Genomic DNA, 25,982 nt, shown 5'->3' with positions numbered 1-25,982 from the left:
ATAAAGAAAATGAGGTACATTTACACAATGGACTATTTTTCAGCTATTAACAACAATGACATCATACAATTTACAGGCAAATGGATAGAACCAGAAAAAGATTACCCTGACTGAGGTAGTCCAGACCCAGAAAGACAAACTTAAATTATGTATTCAGTTACAAGCAGATATTAGTCATAAAGTACAGGATAACAATGCTATACAATTCAGAGTCCCAAAGAAGCTAAGTAAAAAGGAAGTCCCAAGGAAGGATGCTTGAATCTCACTGAGAAGGTAAAATAGATTAGACATCAACAGGATAGTTGGAGCAATGGGACTGGATGGGGGAGATGGTGGGGATAGCGATAGGAGGAGTGAGGTAGGGGAATAACAAAAGGAGAGAGTATTGGGAGAGGCAATTGGAGGTGGGGGACATTTCTGAATGAGCTAGAAACCTAGGACAATGGAAACTCCTAGACATCTATAAGGGTGACCCTAGATAAGACTGCTAGCAATGGGGGACATGGAGCCTGACCCAGCCATCTCCTATAATCAGGCAAGACTTCAATGGAGGATTTGAGACACAAACACAGTCAAAAACAGGGTGGATTGGGACTTCTGGCCTTCTGCTTTCTGAGTTTTGAATGACAGGTGTACACAGCCAAGCTCAGCTTCTTCACTTCTTATGCTGTACTGATGAAAAATAGAATTTGGCTTGATACCAACCTTTCTTGTTTTGATCATTGGTATATCATCACTTTTCTGCAAGCATGTTTTTATTAGTCCATTCTAATTATATAACATAATCTTTGACACCTTCCTGCATGTGTATAACATGGTTTAATCACATGTGTTCTTTACCCTACTTCTCCCTTCTCCTCAGCCTCTCCTGTTCTCTCACAGTCACTCCATTAGTTTCAAGTCATTTGGCTTTATCATTCCTGTAAAAATGTCAAAGTCCTGTAATCAAGAAATCTTCCTGTTTTAACCTCATAAATGATAGAATTTTAGGCACATGACAGTGAGTTAACCTCAGATTATTAGGAGAAAAAGTTTCAAAATATAAAAACAAAAGACCAAAGTGAAAACATTCTTAACCCCACCCCAAAATCTCTCCACCAAAATAAACACTCCCTTCCCTTATACTTGGTATGTACTTGACAAGAGTCACTCCCTATGTAACTAGAGTATTTGTCTTCTCTCCCAGTTATCGTGATCCATGGACAATAATTGCATATCTTCTCTTGTGATTGATTGGTAGGCCATTGTATAAAATAAGTATTTAATGAATATTGTGGGGAGCCAACAGAAGGCAGCTATCATCCTTGCAGCCATCTTGAGCCATATACCCTGACAAGAGTCTTGCTTACAATAGCCTACAACAGCTGAGCACACTCTGATAACACCTTGTCTTAGATACCCAGGATCTTCCCTTGGGTGTGTGAGACTTAAAGGTGTGATTTAGAGCCGAGACTTAAGGGCAGGTGACTTAGAGATCAGATTTAGAGACAAGACCTAAGGGCATGACTTAAAGGCATGACTTAGAGGCGTGGTTTAGAAGTGAGACATATAAAAGGCAAGAGGCAGACAGAAGAGTTCAGTACAACTTGGAGTTAATTATTAGGTATTAGGCATTTGGCACTTGGAGGAAGAACTTGGAATTAGACATTAGGCGCTTAGCACTTGGAAGAAAGCTTGGAACTTGGAGGCACTAGGGACTAGGAACTAGGGACTAGGAACTCAAGACTTGGGACTTAGACTAAGAAGAGAGACTGAAGAATAAACAGGATTGAATCACACTCTGTCTGGTCTCCATTCTTTGAGTCTGTCCTCATTCTCTCTCTCTCTCTTGCTGAACCCTGACCCACAGACCGGAGATGCTTGGGGCAGTGTGGGCTAACAAGTTAGTCCCCAAGGCTTTTGGCAGTGTGGGTTACAACACTGATAGAGCAGTCTGAGACATTTTGGCCCCCAAGCGTGGGGTACCTCGGGCTGCAACAGAATATTTTTCAGGTGAATCATATAGAGGGAGGTGAGACACATACTGATACTGAGTAACTGTAACTTCACAGGGATAGCAAATTCTGGAAGAACTCTACCTTGCTGCTGGTATTGGCAGAAATTTAGAGAGCCTTTCTGGTGAGTGCCAGGACCAGGCTGCTTTCATTGATACATACAGATATTATCTGGGCAGTAAAACCATAGGGACTTTCATAATATGCATTCTTAATATGAAACAAATAAATATTCAACATACTTAGTCATCTAGGAAATGCAAATTAAAACTACTTTTATATTTTATCTTATACTAGTCAGAATAACAGAATAACCAATATACAGTCAGAATAATAATAGATCAATATTACAAATGATGGTTCATGCTGGTGAGAATGTGGAGTAAGGGAAACACTCATTCATTGTTGGTGGGACGGTAAATTGTGCAACCACTGTGGAAATTGGTATGACAGTTCCTCAGGAAGATAGAAATAGATCTACTTCAAATCCATCTACACCCTTCTTAGACATATACCCAAAGGACTCTACATCCTAATACACAGACACTTGATTATCCATGTTCTTTCCTGCTCTATTTATAATAGCTAGAAATTGAAAATAGATGCCAACACGTGAATGGATAAAGAAAATGTGGTATATTTACACAATGGAATATTGGTCAGCTGTTAAAAACAAGAAATTATGAAATTCACTGGTAAATATATAGAGCTAGAAAAAAATCATCTTGACTGAGCTCACAAAGACTGCAAAAGACAAATTTGGTATGTATTTACTTAAGTATGAATGTGAGCTGTTAGGTCTCAAATAAACAGGATATAATCCATACAACCATAGAGGTTAGTTCAATTTAGGGATGAGGGAAGGATCTCCTTAGGAAGAGAAAATAGAGTAGATAATTATGAATGGATGGGGAAACAGAATGGGGATACAAAATGGGAAGGGGGAGTAAACAGGAGAAAGGAAATGAAGAAAAGGACAGCTAAAACTAAGAATAATTTGAGGAGTGATATGGAGACTAAATATAATAGAAGCTTCTTTTTAAAAAAAAAAAGATGAAAAAATATGCATTCTTAGGTTATGGGGAAAGATCCCAGGGTCAAGGTAACTTTCACAGGAAGAGCAGATTGTGCCTGCAGGAATGAGCTGGTTCTCAGGGAGAAAGAATGTTAAGAGGGAGAATTAGTAACTGTGGCATTGGAACCCCATGAAGGGTGAAGATGATTTGAATCAGAGAAGCTGGGTGTTCCTCACTGAGGCATAGGGAGAGACAGGTTTACAGCACCATCCCATGATCGAGCACACCGAAGCAAATAAAGAAATGCTCATAACATGTGGGCTCAAGAGACCCACAGGGAATCTGGAGAGAGGACTGTGTCTGGATACTCACAGGACAATCCTTGGAGCCATCAGTGCATATCCTTTCTGTCTTCCCATATTCACCTGGAGACTCCTCACAGGACAGCAGAACTGAATGCAGAAAGTGACCACCATGAGCTCCATGTCTGTCTGTATCACCAGGTGCTTCACGTTTGTCTGGAACACTGTGTGTGCAATGTCATTTGTTCCAGGCACTATTGTTCCTTGAAGATCGTGCATCACATGTGTCAGGAGCTCCTTTTCCTGATTTTCATACAGACAGTGGAGCAAACCCAGACAAGGAGGTTGATGGGGTTGGGATTTCCCTAGGATCTGCCATAGCAGCTTCAACTTTGTCTTTCCAGGAAAGCTGCACAAAAATAACTTTTCCATTTCTTTCAATCCCTCTTCATTCAAAAGACCAAATAGGAAGCACACAGTGGGTGCCTCAAAGAGGTTTTGTCTTCCATACTGTTCTACCAGTGTCTCCACAATTCTGTCATCTTCCATATCACCATGTCTTTCCTCACTGTCCTCCAAGATGTAGGACATCGCTGCAAAGAACTCCTGGAGACACAAATGGGCAAAGCTGTAGCTCAGGGAGCTGGGCTGTTTTTGAAGGACACCAATCTTCAGGAAAGTGGCAATGGCATCCTCTGCAAACCCTTGGTTACAGAGGTCGCTTTCACTGAACAGGGTCCTTTTTTGGCAGATCCCCTGAGCAGCCAGTGAGCAAAGGGCTCTGAGCTGTGTCCCCATGTGCTTACCTGGGATTGTCAGGGAAATGTATTTCAGGCAGAGGGCTGTGGTGGTCTGTGAGGTCAGTGAGAAGTCTCCACTCTGCTCCATCTGCTTTTTCAGGCAAGTGCAGACCAGCCAGCACACCCAGGGAACCTCACACAGGGTCAGGAGCACAGGATTAGATTTAACCAATCTAAATGTAGTAATTGCATCTCTTTTTCTTGCAAAATGTTTGTAGAAATAGTCCTTCCGTTCAAACTCAGAAAACCCCAGGACCTCTACCCTGCGTGGCTGCCCCAAGGAAGGAATGATCTTCTGCAGAGCTGTGGTCCGAGTTGTGAGCAGGAAGGAAGCCTCAGTAAGGACGGATTGTCCTAGTAAACTTCCCAGAAGAGTGTTCACAGGCTGTGTTTGACTCCAATGCAGGCATAGCTCAGGATTCTGCTCCTCTAAGACCCATGCTGGCTCATCGATGCCATCCAGGATAAAGAGTAGCTTTTCAGGGTGAGACAAGATCTGCCTAATGGAAGCTGTATGTACTTCCTGGCCTTGTGCTATGAGCTCAGCCAGACTCAGCTGCTTGCACTGGGCTAGCTCTCTGCAGCTGAAGAAGAAGACATGTTGGAAGCAATTTCTGTAGAGATGGCCTTCCTTCCAGGCTCTCCTCACATGCCTGACCAGTGTTGACTTCCCAATCCCAGCAGCACCCTCTATTATGACTAATTGAGGTCTTTTCTGGATGTTTGGGCCAAATAAGTCTTGGATCTCAATCATATGTCCTTCTTTTTCTGGTACACATGAATGCCAGCTTTTCCTGACCAAGTCCTCTGAGCCTCTTGTGCACAATTTTTGGAAGAGTAGTAGATTTGTGAAATTTTGGAACAAATTCTGCATTTTCAATGGCCATGTGTCATAAAGACTCACTTCTTGATTCATATATACTTCTGGAAAGGATACTAATTGGAAGAAAAAGTTTGAGCAGAAGTATTTATATTAGTATTGTGTGTTCATTCAATGAATCCTTCCTTCTTTTCTTCCTTTCTTCCTTTCCTCTTTCCTTCTCCTGTACCTTCCTGCCTACATTTTTTCCTTCCTTCTTTTTTATCCTTTATCTCTAAATGCATCTAGGTGTCTGTCTAAGCTTTACATCATATAGGCTGTGAGCATAGGAATAGTCTGAACAGTGTAGTGCAAAAAATCTGAGCTTAGAGTAGAAGATTCTGCTTCAAGTGGTTGTGTGCCTAATAATAATGCTGTCTGATTTTCATTTATGCTTCAGACATTTATTGATTTCTTACCCTGTACCAAACCTGCTCCTGAGAGTAAAGGGTGAGTTCAGAGACATGACTTGGTCTTTCTTTAGCCTGTGAGATGACATGGTAGCTCCACTGAGCTAATCTTTCCCATTTGTAATTTGGTGGCTGTGTTCTCTCTCTATATGAGGCTATAGAGTAGTGCAGAGATTACAAATAGTGGGGTAGATGTCTACTCCTGACAGATTCTATTGGATCCACCATTGCAGTCCTGACAACATCATCTTAATTCTTGAGATTATGGGTCTGACAGCAGTGTCTAGGAATTCCGTAGTGTTCATGTTTTAGGATACAGTCTTGATCCCCTCTCTCCAGGATTAGTCATCTTGGGTTTATTTTGTACTGTACTCTAGAGATCTTTGGTAATAACAAGACTTATTTCTGGCTACTGTTTTGATGTGTTTTTCCCCTGTGAAATAGAGGGTGAAACTCAGTTGCCAGTGTAGGAGTAAGGGATACTCAGAAGTAAGGGGTACAGGTCAAGAGTGGGTGTTTGGAGTCATGGTGTTGGGCTCCTTAACAACTGACAAATAATTTTTTTTTAACTAGTAATGGGCAAACTGTTCTGGGAAGAAGTGCTTTTCGTTTTCTTCAGGCAACTGTTTGCTTTTCTATGCCCTTCTGTGAGGCTAAGTATTCATAGTTTTCAGTCCTGGACACCAAGCCTCCAGAACTATAATATGCATGTTTGACAAATAACCACTGAGCATGGTGCAGTAGCTCTATAATTCATTACTCAAAAGACAAAGGCAGGAAAATCAGGAACTCAGGCCCAACTTTTCCATATGGGGAATTTGAAACCATCCTTGGCTATAGTCAACCAATTTATCAATTTATCAATCAATCAGTCAACCACTCATTCAATCAGTAACTCACTCAACCTACCAAAAACAAGAATTAAAAAAGTTACCCAGTCTTCATTTTCTTTCCTGTTCAATGGAAACCAAACTCAGACCTTTGATCTTCATTTAACATGCTCCACAGTTTTCCGTGTACTCTGCTGAGCTTCATCTCTCTTGTTCTACTCCTGCTTCCTCAAACCAGTGCATCTGAGGATTCGTGTTTCCAGGTTTTGACCAGAACACAAATCTCATCTCAGCATCCTCATTGGAAGAAACTCAAGACAAGACAGACAGTAGGATGACCTATGAGAATCCATTATCCCTTCAGGGCCTGTCTTCAGGGCTAACTTTCCTCTGAAAAAAGGATCTATAGATGTGCACATATTGTCTTCTGTAGGAGAACTTCTAATATCTGAGTGCAGCAAGGTCTGCCTGGCTCAGGACATGTCTCCTCAAAGTGCCAAAAGGTATAGCTCTTCCCAGATCACTTTCTTCAAGACCTTTCAGCTGAAATGTATCTCTTACTCTGCAGATGCCTAAAATCTCTTAAGTTCCATCACATTGGAAAAGCATGTGGGGGAAGCAAGATGGCTCAACAGTGAAAGAATTTGCTTCAAAGCATGTGCACTAAAATTTGTATTGCAGGATTCCATTTATATGCTGAGTTTACATGCAGGTCCCCTGTACTTTCAGGCCCAGAAAGCTGAGACATGGGCTTCCCCAGGGTAAGATGGTTGGGCAGCGTTACTACTTGATGAGCTCTGGGTGTAGATGATGGGATATTCTGCCTCTATTAATAAGAGTGCAACTGGGGGAGATTCCTGTTATCAATTTAGTGAACTCACATGAACACACACGGTGTGACTTCTCATTCATATATGCCCTCACACATGCAAACATACATATACTTACATATGCTCCACATGCCTACACACACACACACACACACACACACACACACTCACACATACCACAAAAATGAAAAACGGCCAATAAAATTTATATAAATAGATAGAAGTGGGAAATATTCTACTTAGAGATGTATCCATTGCCTATAGAGACAACTTTTCTGTCATATATATATATTCTAGCTATACATATTTTGATTTGCATATTTAATTTGTTTTTCAAGTGTTTCTGTAAAGTTCTAGAAAGTTTTCTTCTTACACCCAGAATTTACATGATTTCTACTTTGCTCTAGTCCTTGTACAATTATCCTGAGTCCTCTCCTTTGATTTGAAATTTAGAATCTTTAAAGTGTGTCTTGACTTCCTTTTTCCTTCCAATAAACATGCTGAGATGAGATTTGTGTTCTTGTCAGCATCAGTAGGACGAATCTTCAGATGTGCTGGTTGGGGGAAGCAAGAGTAGGGCAGGAGATGTGATGCTCAGAAAACTGCACAGTGGCAAACTTTGGAACACATGAAATTGAGGTCAATTTTCTGAGTTTGATTTCCATTGCCAGGACAGAATACAGAGACTGGGTAATATGTAACACACAAATTTTGATGAGTCCCATTAGTGCAGATAGAGAAGAACACTTCTCCTATGAAAATTGGATTCAAATTTGAAGGGAGCATAGAGATTGTGTGACACAGGAGAGGCATGGGTAGGGATACATTAACCCACATTAACAATGTATGAAAATTCCTAGGGAAATAAACTAGTTTGGTCTTAATAAAAATATAATTTATATAAATATAGGCTATTGAATAATGAGCTCCAGTCCTCAGTGAAAAAGAGTTGCTAAATTCAAATCCCAGTGCCAAGCATAGAGTACCTGTGAAAATGTTACTGGTCATGGAGGAAGCAGAGACTCCAAACTCAAATAAGCCTGTTACCATTTTTCTTCATAGTCTAAAAGAACTAGGGTTAGACCCTGTTGCTGAAGACACCACATAGTTTGTTTACTTTTTTTTTTTTTTTTTTTTTACTGGACTTAAAGAAACCAAGTTGGAACAGTCATGACATTTCATCTGTGCAGGCTAGGTTTCATAGTAAAAGGGCATGATATGAGGCCACTTGAGGAGAAAAACCATCAATGGAATTAATTCCTGGTTTTGAGCTTGAATGCTACAATACTGACCTGCCAGGGAAATCATGCTTACTAATGCAATAGAAGATTATAAGGTAGCTGACAGTTCTATGATTACTACTGAGGAATTTCTAATTAGATCTCAATTCCACAGAATGGAGTTCACACCTGGTAGAGTAAACATGATATAAAGCCCATCCTGTAGGAGGTCATGGGCTCTAGGAGAGGACCTAGTACTGTTGTTTTGCTAAGTGGACATATTGTTAAACTACCTCCTGAATATGTTTAAACTTATAGAAAAGTTCTTCTCTCAATTTGGACAGATAAACCCCTCTATTCAATGGTCAGCAATTAATGTAGAAACTCAGAGTCAAAATTGTGATTAAATGTCTGTTGATTGCTTGGTCTTAAGTGTGATGCCTAAGTGAGTTTACCAAGGCTCTGGGAACACTTCAAGTGAGTTGGTGAAATAATGAAATAGTGGGAGGACAGGAAGCAGTACAGTGAGATGTGTTTTTCTGAACATTGCATGACTGTTTTACTCATGAACTCAATATAGATACAATTGCTTGTGCAAGACATGCACAAGTGTAAGCCAATAAGATCAGTCAGTATACTGCCAGGCAGCACTAACTGGTGTGAGAGGTTTAAATGAAACAATAATAAGTAGCAGACAAATCAACACCAATGACAACATCAAGAAAACAAAAAGGGGAGAGGACATGAGAGTGGGAGGGCGTGTGCTGGAGGGTGTTCTGGAGGGAGTTGGGAGTGGATATGATCAAGCTACAGTGTTTAAAGTATGAAGTTTTCAAACAAACAAATTTATTTAGACCTTTAGGACCAGACACAGCACCCCTCAACTGTGGTTACTGCACAGCACCTCTCAGTGATCATGATCTCCTTCTGACACTCCCTTCTACATTGAACACACCTGATTACACTTTATCTAATACAGGTGGTATGTAAACAAATAATCTACCTGTACTCTCTGTCATCACCAGCCCCTGTACCTCAAGCATGCAATCCTGATAGTCCCTCAGCTGCTTCAGAGGGATCATGACCTCCTGGTTCTTCTCTATTTGGCACTCACTAGATCATAGCACTGTTCCCACTCTAGTCCAGTTATATGGTACAGAGACACAATTTTAAACTACATATTCTCTTTGTGTTTCCTGAAACAGCCATCAGACAATTCTGTTCAACCGATGGCTGTATGTATCACATCTATCCTCCAGGCTCACCCTGTGCTCAGGCACAGTCTGGTGAGTCTCTCTGTCCCTGCCCTGAATACATCCTCTCTAGCCACCAGACCCAACCCAGGTCCTACAAGCAGGATTCCAGCCCAGGCTAGAAAGGTCCATCTGCACTCTTCTTAAGCCGAGGTTCAGGCTGGGTAATACATCCTATATGTCAGCAGAACTTGATATGTCTGTATCATACATAGAACAACAACAGAATAAAAGACATATGTTCAGTTCTAATTTCAATAACAAGAAGAAAAGCCAAGACAACATTTGCTGCCTCCTAATCCACCAGTCCAAAGAAAGTTTCTCCAGTGAGAATTATCGAGGAACTTAGTTTGCAATCATAGACCTCAGATAGTTAGGGAGTTTAAAGATGTAGAGACAAAGAGCTCAATGAACTTGAAGAAAATGAACTCAAAGATGGTAGGTGCCCAAGTGAGGTCCAAGAGAACAAGAACACAATGCTGAATGAAAGAACAATGATTTAAAAACTATGATTTGAAAACAGAATTCAAAAGAGATAGGACTATCTAAGGAAACTCAACTGAATGAAGGTCAAATCAAAAAATCAACAACACAATTACTAAACTCACAGAAAGTCGTACAATTGAATGCGTCAAGTAGAAGATAGGATATAAAGCATAGGGATTAGACCACATAAGTAAATAATATTTTAAAAATAAATTTAAAAAATAAATGAGAATGTAGGAAGTGTGGAGATGCCACAAAATGATAAATCTACTTCTAGCAAATGTAAATGGCGGCAGTGGGCTCCAGGTCAATGCACAGACCAGATCTTCAACAAGCTCATAGAAATCAGGAAAGACCAAGTCCCATAGATATAGGAAATACAAAAATCCCACCCCTCCAAAAAATCCCAACCAACCAAAACTGATAGAAAGGACCAGAAAAGCAACTTCCCATGACATATAGCCATAATACTACATATACAGAGCATCTAGAAGTTACTGAATGCTTCATGAGAAATAAAAGCCATGAGACACAATTTGTATCTGATGGCAAAGTCATCAGACTGATATAAAGCCAGAGAGAGGAAGACGGAGGAATTAATGAATTTTCTTGTATTGGTGAATATGGCCTGCACTTTTAATTTTCTCTAACTAGGGAAGGATTTCAGATGTGGGGCTGGGAAATCAACCCACCCACAAATCTTTGACCCACAAGCTGTCCTCCATGCAAAATACGGTTGAGTGAGTGGCCAATCAATGAATGTTCTAACTTGAGTTTCTAGCCACAAGAGGGAGACCATGCCTACAGTGCCTGGATAGCCAGAAACTGGAAGCTTGATGGCCCAGAGACCTAGGGTAGAATCAATCATGAGTTTTAAGAGTCATAGCTCTTAAATGTCTTATAAAGAAAGTTAAGGAACAGTATATGTTTCTTAAATTAAGATGCATTTGTATAAATAACTGTAAAATTTGAGAATTAGCAATATCTTAAAAAGGAACAATTTCAAGCAATTATGAACTATGAGCTATATACTGGCTATGAGTATACAAACTGAAAGCTTGATTTTTCAGTGTTTCAAACAGAAGCTACCACAAGTAATTCAATGATTTGTGCTGAAGCAGGGGACACTCAAGTGAATGAACATGTGATCCAATTACATATACTGCTTTCCCATTAGATGAGTTGTCTGTAAATACAACAAACACATTTTCTGTGGGCTGCATGTGTAAATTTACACAAAATACAAAAGCATGCATAGAGAAAAACTGTAACAACTTGTCCTTTGGATAGTGATTATCAAATTTGCTTAAAAATTTTGCCATGCAGTAGGTCAAATATCAGTATTCTTCAATAACCAATTTAATTGCTGTTTGGAATAAGGAATATTTCATTAAGTTCTTTTTCAAAATACTTTTGTGATCCTGACCTACAATTCTGTATTAGCACAGCAAGAGCTTCAGAACAGGGTGTTAAAACATTCTTTGGAGAGGAAGAAAGATGAATCCATATTAATGGTCCCTTTTGCCAAAGGACTGTTGTGAGCACATGAGTAGCAATAAAACAAACAGCCAACAATTGATCATAGTCTATATAATGTATCTGTTGATAACTAACAGCTTCCTCTACTTTCTGCAAAGCTATTCCTCCTTCATCAGTTAATTGTCTAGGGGAATTAGGATTTCCATCCTCCTTAAGAACATCAAACAGGGGCGTAAGTTCTCTTGTGGTGAACTTAAGGTGAGGTCTTAGCTAATTAATATCTCCTAACAACTTTTGAAAATCATTAGAAGTAAACCATTTTTTGCATGTACACCTGCAAACCAGAAGAGGGCACTGGATTCCATTACAGATGGTTGATAGTCACCACATGGTTGCTGGGAATTGAACTCTGAACCTCTGGAAGAGCAGTTGGTGCTCTTAACCTCTGAGTCATCTCTTCAGTCCCAACTATCTTTTCTTATTGGAATTTTCTGTGCCACAATCTGCTTAGGATATAACTGAGGTCCCAAATATTGAAAGGATATTGCCTTTTAATGTTTTCTGGAGCAACAAGCACTCCTCAAAAGTTTAAGGCTCATTGTATGAGAGCAAAGGCTTGCAGTAAAACTCCTTCAGAGAGATCAGCTAATAAAATACCATACAATGAATTATATACACTGAAAGATTCAAATTCTTAATTTCTTGTATTAAAGCAACAACAAATTTTTTATATAATGTAAGCGTATTAGCCATTCTTTGAGGCAAAACTTTCTAATGACATCGCTTCATGGGCTCTTCAAAATACAAGCAAACTCACTGAATACAAACTTCCCACCTTCACCAGGATGTAAAGGAATGGTATAAAAACACTCTTTTAAATCTATAATAATTCTATATGCATTTCCTGGAATGGCAGCTGGAGTAGGCAAGTCAGGCTATAATGCCCCACAAGTTTCATAAATCTTAAATTTGAACTTTGTTTTGGATTAATTGAATAACCAATCCCTTGTAGCTGAGTGACAGTATCAGATAAAGGCCAAGTTGAAGGTCAATCTTGTCCTCTCTTACTCTTTGAGCGATTCTTTTATTAGCAGGCACAGCTATTGTAGAGTGAGAAATTATAAGACCATTTTATGAAATATATGTAGACTTTTTCTTTGCCCTTAGACCCGAACAGAAAAAGTGCAGGTTCCAGAACTTGGAACTGAATGTAAGATTTCAGGCCCTCACTGCCCTGGTACACATTCCGGGTGGAGGACATTATCCCTGAATCAGAGGACACTTGCTGGATTAACATTCCACAAGCCTCAGGGTGGGGGAAGCCCAAAGCAAGAAGACACATGCCTGACCACAGAGAAAGATGCAAGTCATCTAGGTGGGGCTATAGCCGGAACAAGTGAAAAATAGTTAACCTGAAATAGTTGGTAATGGCAGGGTAGGGCACAGTGACATGGCAAAACTACATTTTTGAGAAGAATGAGTGTGCAGAGTGATTTTCACATGACTCTAAATCATTTAGGGTGAGTTCCTCTGAAATGTTCCACTATTTTTATGTTATGTATCCTTGACAACCCCTCACCCCCCTTCCCACTCCCCTGGTTTGTGGTTTACTCCTTTAAAAACCCTCCTCAGACTGACTGGCTTGGTCAAACTCTACTTCTGTGCGAGTGTACAGTTTGACAGCTGGCTGCCAGCTTTCTTCCCTAATAAACCTCTGCTGTTTGCATCCAGGTATGGTTTCTTGGAGTTTGTGGGTGGTTGTGACTTCCCGAGACTTGAGTAAGGGTCTCCTGAGTTTGGGGGTCTTCACTATAATGCCATGGAGGGAAGCAGGCATAATTTTAGTTTTTCCAGCATAGTCATTATCTATAACTCCTGGCCCATAAGCTGTTTGTTTTGAATGTCTTTGAGTCTGAGGCTGACCTTTCCTCCCCAAGGAACAAGCAAGGTAATAAACAAGTTCCAGGATACACCCTTTTAGGGGCTGCTCAGGATGACCATGACAAAAGGAAGGCCACACAAGCATCTGGTGAGACCACTCTGAGCATTGTCTTAACTCAAATGTAAATGTTCTGAATCTGGGCCTATTTCCTGAGGCCTGACCCAGCTATTACCCTTCTTGCACTGAGGACAGATTCCAGGGAAGTGATTCTGCTGTATGTCTATGACTCTATTTTTTGGACAGTCTTTCCTAAAATGACCTATACCCCCATACTTAGAGCATTCCTTATGACCTCAGTGCTGTGAAAGCATGGCTTGGACTGTAGTTAGCATTCTAATAAGCCAATTGTGTAACAAAAGGAACTCCTGCCTGAGGGTTTCCAAAATTTCTACCAGCTGCTTTTAGCAGTCTATTCACAAATTCAAGAAACTGTTAATCGGGGCTTTGTTTGATCCCAGATAAAATTCTCACTGAGATCTCTTTTCCAATCTTGTGGGACTAAATTTGCCTCTACCACTGTATCCAATAAAAGTGGCAACAGGCCTGTACTGTGTCACAGCTATTTTTAACACTTTTATTACTCTTGCAATCATCTCCACCTGCTCCATCCTCTTCTTAACCATAAAATGGGTGAGTCAAAATTCTGGAACTCACAATTGAAATGCTAACTGCAACCAATGGAACATTGGCAGTTTAACTATATTTTTTATTTTTTTGGTAATATTAGAGTATAATCATAATTTTCAGAAACAAAACCAATTTTTAACAATGGAAACAATCTATTTTCTCTAAAATCAACACCAAGTACATTACTTTCATGTTACAAAGTTTGGCTGCCAGTTCTTATATATGAATACACGATAGTGCAGCTTTTAATATCTCATTAAAGAGACATTGTTTTAAATCCTATCTTTATATGACTGGTTTCTGAATGACTCCAACCCTGAGGTACCAGTTTTAAGCCAACTTTCTGTTACCAAAGTTGCAAATTTTTAATCATACCCGATAACTTACGGGCCAATAATCTATAACCAAGACATGCAGAACATATTTATACTTCTAAAACCAGTCAGAAACAGAAATAAAGTAGATGCACATCTTATGTATTTTATCCAAACAAAATTTTCTTACTTTTTCTAGCTGTAATTTTAAGAGAAAAGCACCTTGTCACTTGTTGAACCAAATAAACACTTTGACAGAGATTTTTCTAGGAAAAACAACTAACAGCTTCCTTATCATAGAAGCCAAAAAGCTGCTGGCCCCTTTAAGGACAACTTATGCAGACAATCAGTTCCTGTTAAGGCTTCTTCAGCTCAGCTTGACTCCTAGCTACAGGTGTAGGGTAACTTATCAGCTTCTACTGTGCACATTAAGACTGCCCTTTAGTTTAAACAAGTTAAACTAAACCAAGGAGTGGATAGCTAGCAGAGTTTTAACCATTTGTTTTTCTTTTGAACATGAAACAAAGAACAATCACTCAAACAACAAAAAAAAAAAAAAACCAGGCAGTTGACACAGGTGGATAGATTGATTGGCAAGCCAGGACAGAAAGCAGAACTAAGGATTTCTCCAGTAGGAGGCAGAGAGAAAACAGGATGTCTTGTGATTTTCTCCAGTTCCTAGGAGAACTCTGAAATAGCCTTTTCCTTCTCTTTTGCTGATGCAGCCTGGAGAGAGGACAACTGCTTTTCTGAAACTCTTTCTCTATCCCTCATATTCAAGGTCTAACTCTTCATCTCTTTCTTTAGTAGGTGTAGTGGCAGCTCCCTGCTTTCTTAATTTCCCCAATGCCTCCTAACCCAGCTCCTCTCACGTGAGACAGCTCTTAGGCTGTGAATGAATGCCTATTTAGAGTTCTCCTGTCCCATGTTTCACTGTCACCCCCTAGGTAAAATTGGCATCAGGTCAACACCTATTCAGCCTAGATTGTATCCCCCTTAAACACACTTCCTGCAAAGACAACCTCCAAAACATAACTAGCCCTAGCATCAATGCTGTTTGTTGCTTACCAAGTCTGAGATAATCATCTTCTATTTCCTGTGGACCAAAATGGTGCCATGTGGAGACACCTGTGGCCATGAACAACGAACTGGGTTCACCTGAAAGGGAGGCTGGAAATGAAAAAAGGGACACAGAGAAGCATGAAGCCAAGACAAAGTTTTCTGATCAAGGCTCAAACCTTAATATTCAGCTCTTCTATTTAAAGGGAAAGTCCCACTGAACCCATTCTTTGTTTCAGCTGGAAATGGGTTGGAGAACCTATCCTTTGTTTCAGCTGATTATGTCTCAAGATCTCAGCAGGCAGTATTTTCTTCTTACTTCCTGCATGAAGTTGTACCTGCAGCCAAGGTGGATAACTTAGTCTTTCCAGCCTGTTCAAGGCTGGGGGCAGAGCAAGATTGGTGCCTAGCTCCATCACCATCAGAGAGTTTTCTTCCTGAAGCTGATGGGAGAAGATGCAGAGACCCACAGGCAATCATAAGGACAAAGACACTGCCCTTAACTCCAAGGGCCTCCTGGGAGCAATGTCATGGCCCAGTAGGGAGACTGCAGGTGCAGAATTTCTAGGTGGAGCTTGGGGAACCCCTTGAAAGAGAAAAGATGGTAGGAGCTAGAGGGGTTAAGGAGAACATTAGAACGGCCCATGGACCACAACTAAGCAGGGCTTGTAGGGGCTCCCAAAGATGGAAGTGGAAGTTATGGAGCCTGCATGGGTATGTGTGTGGTCCTCTGCATACATGCTGTGGTTGTTTAGTATGGTATTTGACTGGGACTTTTAACAGTGGGCAAGGCAGTGTCTCTTTCTGTTGTCTGCTCTTTGAACCCTGTTCTTTCTACTGGGTTGCCTTGGTCAACCTCGATATGAAGGTTTTGCCTAGTTTCAGTTCATCTTGTTATGCTGTGTTTACTTGATATTCCTGGGAATTGTATTCCTCTCTGAGGGGAAATGGAGGAGGAGTGGATTGAGAGGGAGATGTGGAGGTTTAGGATGGAATTAGGAATGGAGTCTGAGGAGGCTGTGGCCAGAATGTGTTGTAAGAGAGAAGAATAAATCAAAAGTAAAACAAGAATTAGCCTAATTAATTAATAAATGTGTTTTTACAAAAATGTTTGTGGCTCATGACAGCGAAGGCAAAACTACAGTTCTTCAACTGAGAGCCTTTACCTCTCTGAGTCTTGCTCCTCTTGTCCCCAAGGTGGGACAATAGTGGTCTCTCTCTCAAGGCTGACTGTGTGATTTTATGGTGAGTGTGATGTAAGTGAAGCCCTGGCATGGGGCCTGGCATGAGTGGTGTACTCTGGAAACTTCTGGTAACCCCTTAGCCACATGAGTGCTGAGGAATCCTGTGGAAGTGGATTCTCCTGTTTGCCAGTTCCCTGATCTGAAAGGCAAGCTGTGTTCTCATGATTGAAGACAACAGCCTTACTTCTAAGGCCCTCCTGGGAGCAATTGTGAGACCCAACAGTGAGACTCCAGGGGCAGGATTTCTATGGTGCTGTCTAGGGCTCTCCAGTTCTTGGACTCTTGCTGTGCATTTTGCTCCTGTCTTTGTGTCACCTTAAGTAGCTCAAATCAGTTAGGCAGTGAGTTTAAACTTTCAGTCTGAGGTCAACTTGTCCCTTCTTGTTTGCTGGTGAGGGGTTGGAATGAGGTTTCTAGTCCTCAGTCACCCCCTCTGATGTTGGAAGATTAGGTAAGTCAGCCTGGAAACTCATGGCCTGATGAGTTGGGGCTGGAAAAGCTTGGTGAAGAAGTGCATAGGCTCTCCCAGTGAGAAAGAACAGGGAGGAAGCACATCCACAGGGCTTCTGACACTTACATTATTAGCTCTTCCATTGATCCTGTGAGACTGGGTAAGAGCTAGCATTGTCACTGTCACAGGATCTAGAAGCACCCAGCACAAATGTCCCTGGGAAGGTTTGTGAGGGATAGGCTACATTAACTGACGTAGGTCCACCCTATTTGTAGGTGTCACCCTCCTAGTGCTCGAGTCCTGAACTGAATGAAAAGGACAATTGATCTCAACAGCAGCATTCATCTGTCTCTGTTTCCCAACTAAAAACTTGTAACCAGATATGTTAATCATTAATTCTCTGACCTTTGTGCTCTGATGGACCATTCTCGATCTGTGAGCCTTTCCTGAATAAACTGCTTCTGTCACAATAATGTTATAAGCCAATACTACTACTTTAATAGATCTCACTGTGTAGCTCAGGCTGGCTGCCAACTGAGGTTCCTCCAGCTCAAGGTGGGTTGGGAAGAATGGACTTTGAAAGAAAGATAAGGGTTGTGTGTTATAGGCAGGACTTTTACAGAGCAGCAGCAAATGGAGGAGGAGAAAGTCATTCCTTAAGCACTGATTGTTCTAGATTCCAGTCTCATGTATGTGTTTATGTGCTGTGAGCTTGAACAAGTTAACCTCTCTCTAGACCTTGTGCACTGGAAAGAGATGGCTTTGATCCTCAAGTAAAGGGCATTGTTTGTGCAAGTGCAAACTCATTAAGGGAATTCAGTAGAAGAAACAGGCTGAAGCTGAGGCAGGAGCATACCCTTTTCTCAGGTCAGTCTCAATAGATAAAACCTTGGAGATTCAGGACCTTCCTGATACCAAGGATCTTCAGTGCCCACTCAGATTCTGAGCTGAGCTCTGGGTGCCAGTTAGGCCAGGATCATTGCTATCCCACATGGGTTCCAGTTTCCCCACCTGTAAATGCAACTTCAGTACTGCAGAGTCCAGAGGATCATTTCTAGCCTGTGACTCTTAGCTCACCACCACGCTGCTCTGGCCTTGCATTTGAGTTCCTTGTCCCAATTCTCCATACAGGGGAAGGCTCACATGGGAAGAACCACATCTATGTGACTCAATCTTCCATCTACAGCTCTCAGGCTAATTAACCTTTGCTTCTGCATCCAGACTTGTTAGATTTCAATTAATCTCTCCTTTAAGATATGAAAATGTCTCCCAGACTCATGGTCTGAACTTGGTAGTTTTGAGGAGCTGTGTAGGTTAGTGAACTGCATGTGGAAGAAGTTTCTTTCTTCCTTTCTTTCCTTCTCTCTCTCTTTCTCTCTCTTTTTCTTTCATTCATTCTTTTGTGGGTCTGAATAATGAGGAAGAATGTCCTATGGGAAGGAGACAGTGGTTGTGTGTTGGTCAGAGAGGCAGGGGTAGGAGGCAGGGAGAACTGCTGGCGTCCTTCATGCTTACCCTCATACCCTTCTCCATGGTCACATGGGGGACAATGAGGCATTCACAGGTGCCACTGGGAAACCCTCCTCTGGGACCTAGAAGTTCACACACAGCTCCAGGGTCTACTCTGGTCCTCTGTGTGAATCTCTATTTCTTTCTGAGACTCAGCTCCCCCATGTGCGGCTCTGAGCTTCTTTCTGTCCCACAGGGTTGTGCACTATAATAAAAGCAACCGTTGCGTGGGCTTGTACTTAGAATAATTGAGCAATTATTAAGTGTTAGACTGTTTAATATTTGACATGGATTATCACTCAACTGATACAGCCTAAGATGACAACTGTTCATCTTCCCCTTTCCCAGATGGACACAATGAGTAGGGTTGGAGCTTTAAAGTCTAGACTTGTAACATTGGTGTCGCTTATTGTTCTTCTCAAGAGCTGGCTTGACCCCTATGCCAACCTCTCAGCGACCATTGCAGACCTAACTCTCCCCACCTCAGCCTCAGGATGCTCCTTCTAGGGGCCTTTAAGTACCACATGGGAACCTGAACATGCCCTTCTGCAGAACAGAGTGCTCTCTAGACTTCAGTTAGGGGTTTCTGAAAGCCTTCCTCTTCCAGCCTGACCTGGAGCCTGTGAACTCTTTTGACGTGAGCCTAGCCTGCCCATAGAATCCTTGGCAGGAGGGCTCAGTGGTGATGAAGGGGTCACAGAGTGATGGGTTTGGTTCATGGTGTACTTACCTATCTTAGAGTCCCTCTCTGGCTGGACTCTGTGCTTCATCAGCCCCACCTTTGTATCTGTCTTTGTTTTGAAGGTGAGGTCCATGTTCTCTTGACCTTCATACTGACCCACCTTTGTGTTACTTTTCTGCATGGATTGAGATTCTTCCATGGTGACAGAGCCCTCAGATATAGCTTCTCTGAGCAGTTTGTGCTCTTATTGCTTCAAGACTCTCTTCTGTTGTTGCAAGCTGGAGATCAGTGGCTTCTTGTCTCTGCCTGACACTTTTGCTCTGGGAAAGGATGTTTGATCACAACTGATAGAGGAGACCTGGTAATAAAAAAAAAAAAAAGCAGACGAACCCCGACAGTGTCAGATGGGCCTTTGATCAGAACAATTGGAAGACAAAAGTCTCTCCTGGGGAGTGAGTACTGTGTGTCTGGGTGCAGGGGCTTGGGCTTCTTGGAGCAGAAAAGGGATCTCTGGGACAAATGTATTTAATAGTGGACATGTTCATTCTTGTTTCCCAGCTGATTGATGCCAGCAGATGTCCTAGCTGCTGTGTTGGCTTTCCTGAAGACAGGTGTGCTTGAGTTAGGTTGAGTTGGGTTTTTCTTTTTAGCTTGTCTAAGCTTCTTTTTTTTAGGTTATTAAGGTTATTTGTTTCACCCTAAGGACAGATGAAAGGAATGGGGGAGGTGTTCTCTCACTGATTGGATCCTGTGGGAGGAGAATGATTAAGGTGAAGCTCCATCCTGTGCCTAGGGGTCAAAGGGTTTATATGTTGGTGGTGGATTTCATGTGCTGCAAAGAGATTTTGAACTTGATCTACTCTCCTGGATCAGTCATGTGATTGCTGTCATTTACTTCTGGAGAAACCTTCAAAACAGGTATTAGACAGGAGGCTGTGAAATGTTTAATGAGTTGGAGGATAGGGAATTCAGTAGCCCCTAGCCAGGGTGTGGGGCCGTGAAGGGTTGGCTTGGTTTCTGGTGTGTGGCACAGGCCTCGAACCCTGATCCCAATGGGGAAATGGCAGGTGTTCGGCCATGCCCCCAGAACCCAGGGTCCTGACACATGATCTAAGACCTCCATTTGATCTGTGCCTTGCAGTCACATAGGGTGATGCAGTCTCTCCCAAAGAGCACAGGTAGAGGGTATGACTACAGACTTTCATATTAATGAGTTACCTAAAGGCCAGAGGGCATAACTAATTAAGTATTCTGTTCCCAGTCACTCCTCCCTCTCCTTCCCTATTTAAGTCAAGTCTACTCTGGCTTAGGGGTGTGGGGGGTTCGCATCCAGACCATCTACCATCTGCCATGTCAATAAAGATTTTGGAAACCCACGGACTTCCTCGTGTCTTTGGGGCCTGCTTTTGTGTTTTCCCATAGAAGCCCTCTTCAAACAATCAGCCAAGTGAATATAACAAGCAAGCACTTCTGTTGGGGCGCCACCAGGGCCTTCCATTCTCCCCTCCTTTCTGTCAGGCCATTTCTCACAGTGCTGCACTTGCGTGCCACCCATCTCTGTTCTGCCAGCCATCCCAGTGGCATCTGGGCCCCCCCAGAATTGAGACCAATCGGTCCAGGCTTCCTCCCAGCCCTGGGATTCACACTCAAGAGCCCTTCCTGCCTCCTGAAACCCCAGACTGAGTTTGCGCCCCCAGCCCCCCCCCCCCCCCCCCCCCCCCCCCCCCCCCCCGGCGTGAGGCCCACAGCATCTGCCTGGCACAGTGTGAGATGAATGCAGCTGAACTTCCTGCATCAGCTCCTCCCCCCACCCAACCCCGGCACCAGGGCAGCCATTGGAGTAATGGCAGTGATACCATTCAGGAGGAACTCTTGTATAACATTTAAAGGACAGGGTAAAAATGATGTATGAGGATAAGGAGAAATGGAGAGATCAAGGACAGGAGCCAAGTTGGAGGACTGTGGTTATCAGTTATACAGCAACTGTGCTGAGGTATCCTGTTTTCTTCACTAACTTTGCCTAACTTACCTCTCTGGGGACCTTGGCTCTCCCACACAACCCCTGCAAATAGCATATATTATGTTTAATATATATCACATCCCTGGTCCTCCCTCTGAATACCTCATCATTCAGAACACATAGTCCTGCAGATTCAGGGCAGACAGGAGGTGCAGGATAGGCTATGACAGGAGCAGGCACATGAACCAGACAGGTGAATGCAGTGGTCTGTCATCCATCAGAGCTGGTCTGCAGACTCCAAGCAGAGGCTGGGGCCCTGGGCCCTGGTTTTCAGGACAAAGTCCCTATGTCTCCTACATACTCCATAGTGGAGTGAGGCCAGCCCTTATCCTCCCACAACTAAGTAGCTTGGTGGAATCTGGGTCCCACTACTTACCCTACTCTTCCATGGGGCCCACTGGAGTGTGTGTCCTTGAATAAGTCTCCTCAGCTAGGAAACTGTTCTTGGAAAGTGAAAGAGACTTTGTCCCATTTTCAGGGAGACAGGTGTCAGAGAGCTGCAGATGTACTTCCTGTAAACACTGGGAGTGGAAGTTGAACATGATTCAGCTTGTTTCCTGTTAAGTCTCTGCAGATGCCTGGGCTGGAGGAGTCAGGCTGAGAGCTTCTTCCGGGTTTGCAGAAGTCCTGCCTGACCACAGGACTCATGTCTGAGTTCAGTTCCCTCCTCCATTAAATGTTGGAACACCAGGTTTGCCAACAGGTACCCCGCTCAGCAATAGCTCCTGGATCCCCCCAGATTTGTGCTCTGGATCTCTGGGCTTCTCTCCTTCCCTGTAGCCTGCCCAGTCACAGGCTGTTCATTTCAGTAAATGCATCTTAGGCTGAAAACCCTGTCAATTTTTTTTTCTTTGACTCCTGAAGTCTCGTAAATGTCACATTCGGGTTTTGATTCTTATTAACACCATATTCTTTCTCTGTAGGTGTGTGGTGTGTGTGTGCATGTTCATATGCAAGTGGACTCACATGCACGTACAAGTGTGTGACCTGAAACCTTATGGATATGGCTAGTCCACCTAGCCACCTAACCCGGAATGCTTCCAGTTTTTCCTTTCTGAAACCTGGGATTACAATCCTGTAACCATGCCCAGCAGGCATTTGTGAGGATGCTGGGGATCAGAGCACATGTCTCAAGTTTGCATAGCAAGTGCATATCCACTGAGCCCTCTCTCTAGCCATCTTATAAACACTTCTGTTACCTGACTCCTCATTGTGGCCAAGGAGCATACTGGTCCAGCTAGTTTCCCAGAGTCACACATCTAATAGTGAATTAATTTAAATATGTTCTTCACTTATATCTTTCAATCTTCCCTGTCTTGCTCTAAGTGACAAACAGGTTCCTTCCAGTTTTTCACAGAGCTCTACATGATCTCCTCGTTCCTGCTCTGCCCAATTTCTGGTAATAAATTCTACTTCAAACTTCTTACTTTCTCTGCCATGGGTTTGCTGCTCTACCTTCCTATTCCTTGAACACATCAGGAACGTGTTCACTTCTGGATCTTTATACTGGCTTCGCCATTGTCATGGGATGACCTCCCTCATCTCTGAAGCTTGTTGTCTACTATCTGAAGTACCACTGCCCTTCCAGCGTTACCCTGCTTTCTTCTCCTGCTGATTCTTGTTACTACCTAACACCACAAACTGGTTTCCTTTCCATCATGTCCACCTACAAAGAGAATGGAAGCACTTGGCCACAGCACTTGGTCCTTTGTGGTTATTGTTAAGGCTCCTATGTCCAAGTTAGTGTCTGACCCACAGTATCAGCACAAGAGATGTTTACAGAGGTATGGTTATTTTTGAATATTAACATTTATTTATTTATGTGTGTTTATGTGAGTGTATCTGTGTTGTACATGTGCATATATGTGTTTATGTGTATGCTCATGCAGTTGTGCACATATATAAATTATATAAATTATAAGACACATATAAATTATAAGACAACATTCAGAACTCAGTTCTCTTTCCACCACGTGGAACCTTGTGATTGAAATAGGGCATCAGGCTTGTTGCAGGTGCCTGGTTTATCGATTATATATTATTATATAATAATAAATATTATTATATTTATTATTATAAATAATATTATTTATTTAATTAATAATATAGTTAATAATAAATTAATTAATAATATAATTAATTAATAATAAATTAATAATATAATTTATTATTTATAATAATAAATACAATAATAATATTATATTATCTGGTTATTATTATTATATTTTAGATTTTCTTGGTGGAGAATTTCACGTCATGTAACCCAATCCCACTTTCTTACCCTCAGGGCTGGTTTATTCAAGCTCATGACATAAGGGCCAGCTCCATCCTGCTGTCCTGCACGGCCCACTCTCCTGAGTTCTGCAGTTGTGGAAGGGCTGAGCTATCTTTTCTGCTCTCACATCTTTGGGGGGAAACTCAACTTAACCCTGGCAAACAGATCCAGCTCTACCCTGCTCCTCAGGTGGAGTGCAGGGCCTGCTCCCCCACATTTTGGAGCAGGCAAGGGACAGGGCCAGTTCTCCTACTCTCCAGACCCTGGAGACACAAGCCCTGATAGGATGGACTTTCTGCAACCACCACATCCAGGGCTAGCTCTACTGTGCTGTGCAGGCCAGGTACATTCTCTTAAGTGCTGCAGAAGATGAGGGTAAGGACCAGCTCTCCTGCTTTCATGACCCCAATGCCAGCTTTCTTGCTGGTTATGAGGGTAAGGGTAGCGAAGTGAATCTCTCCTTTTCTCAAGCTGATATAAGGCAATTTCTTGGCCACCTCACACCATCAGGGCCAGTTTACCTGCACTCCCAATATGACTGGCAGCTGTATCATGCTCCAAGGCCAGGTGCTGGCCCTTCTCCCAGGTGTTGGAGCATGGCCAATTCTCCATCATAAACCCAGGAACAGGTTTTCTGTCTGCTTCAGATGGTGAGAGAAGAGTGTGAGGGGGAGGGGAGAATCTTTCCCTCATCCACGCCACTCTGTCTCCACAGAGGAGACAGTAGCAAGGCCATTTTTTCCATACTCTCCCCAGTACTCCAAATGCATAGGGGCAGATTCAGCTCTCTGGCTCTGATGGCCCCAGGACCTGTTCTCCCATGATGCCCAGGGGAAGGGTAGGACCAGCTCTTCACAATCCTCAGACATCAATATATCTCTGGTCAGGGACAAGATCAGGGATTTCTGCCTGGCGTTTGGTGGTAATTGATCCCTGCTACTGAAGGACAATCAATCCAGATGTGCCCCCCAGAGGCAGCACGGGACACAACCCCACCATGGTCCCAAGTAGCATCACTGGCCACTCACATCATGCTGTCTGTTAGTACACTTGAATCCAGTTTTTCCTCTCTTCCATGTGCCTACATCCTTCTGTTTCTCTTTCTCTTACATTTCTCCACCACATACTTGCTTGTCTTAGTGGCATGAGGGATTTGAGTGTCTGGGGTGGTATTGGATTGTCTCAGGAGGGTGATGCCCTCCCTATGCTTTATGGCTCTGTATAGAGATTATCTCAGGCATGGTCTGCTCCAAATAGCACTCTAGGTCTGCACAGTGCAGACTGGTGTTCATCTCAGGCTAGTTTCCTGTCCAGGCCCTATGGTATCAAACTGATGGTTGTCTAGGGCTAGCTCCCCACCTGGTCAAGCTCCCCACCTGGGCTACCTCCTGACCTTGGGAGTCCACAGGACTTGTGGTTGTCTTGGGCTTGCTTTGTTCAGGGAGTGTTAGTCCACTAATCATTCAGATGTCCATAGGTCACTACACTGAGCCTAGATATAGGCTCTTTCAACTCTGCTACCTACTGATGCACAAGTGACACAGCTGCCATAACTATAACACTTCTAGGGGCAGGTGTTGTGTGAATCTTCCTGGGACAACATGATTGATACAGAATAGCAATGTCCAGTGTGGGTGGTGCCATTCCTGAGCAGGTGGTCCCTGGTCCTGTGAGAAAGCAGGCTGAGCAAGCACTGGAGAGAAAGCCAGTGAGAAGGACTCCTCCATGGCCTCTGCTGCAGTGTGCAGCCTTTGGTTCCTGCTCTGTCTCCTCAGGAAAGACAGTAAGCTGTACAATGAAGTGAACATGTTCCTTCCCAAGCAGCCTGTGTGCAGTCCTGGTGTTTATCTCAGCAACAGAAAGCAAATGAAGACACATCCTGTGTTGCAAAGAAGTTTCCCTCTAAGATGAAGATTTTGTCTCACTCAAAATTGTTATATACCAGTGAATGACTGGCTGAGCCATCTTATAAGAGACATGAGAGTTTTGTTCTTTTGGGGTTTTTTCTTTTACTTTTTTTTTTTTTTTTTTGGTTTGGTTTTTGTTTTTCAAGACAGGGTTTCTCTGTGTAGCTCTACCTGTCCTGGAACTCACTCTGTAAACAAGGCTGGCCTTGAACTCAGAAATCCGCCTGCCTTTGCCTCCCAAGTGCTGGGATTAAAGGTGTGCGCCACCACTGCCCAGCTCTTGTTTTGTTTTCTATTCTTAATGTTACTTTATTAAATTTTTTCTCATGCAATATATTTTAATTTTTCAGACCAACACAACTCCTGGAAACAACCAATAAAAAAAAATCATCTTTCCCTATACTCTTGGCAGCATTTATGTAGTGTATTATGACTAGCCATCTGGCTGTTCTGAGACACTGTGGTGGTTTGAG

At 42.5% G+C, this 25,982-nt stretch overlaps 1 protein-coding gene and 1 non-coding gene across 2 annotated transcripts in view; both read right to left on the bottom strand.

Annotated features, from left to right (window-relative positions):
- Nucleotides 1-21,838, bottom strand: part of LOC117711176 (NACHT, LRR and PYD domains-containing protein 1a-like) — a 55,650-nt gene extending 33,812 nt beyond the window's left edge. The window contains exons 1-4 of the mRNA XM_076936403.1: nucleotides 21,704-21,838; nucleotides 19,356-19,665; nucleotides 15,431-15,532; nucleotides 3,383-5,048 (exon numbers count right to left, since the gene is read on the bottom strand). Coding sequence (XP_076792518.1) covers nucleotides 3,383-5,048; nucleotides 15,431-15,532; nucleotides 19,356-19,506 — 1,919 coding nt within the window. The 5' untranslated portion in view covers nucleotides 19,507-19,665; nucleotides 21,704-21,838. The remainder of the gene's footprint in view (nucleotides 1-3,382; nucleotides 5,049-15,430; nucleotides 15,533-19,355; nucleotides 19,666-21,703) is intronic.
- Nucleotides 21,839-25,045: 3,207 nt separating this feature from the next.
- Nucleotides 25,046-25,177, bottom strand: LOC117712195 (small nucleolar RNA SNORA17). The gene has a single exon (XR_004607260.1). It is a non-coding gene; the product is annotated as a small nucleolar RNA SNORA17 (small nucleolar RNA).
- Between the last annotated feature and the right edge of the window lie 805 nt (nucleotides 25,178-25,982).

This window comes from Arvicanthis niloticus, chromosome 6 (genome assembly GCF_011762505.2).
Source record: "Arvicanthis niloticus isolate mArvNil1 chromosome 6, mArvNil1.pat.X, whole genome shotgun sequence".
In the NCBI taxonomy this organism is placed as follows: domain Eukaryota; kingdom Metazoa; phylum Chordata; class Mammalia; order Rodentia; family Muridae; genus Arvicanthis; species Arvicanthis niloticus.
This window is presented reverse-complemented; position numbering and strand designations above follow the sequence as displayed.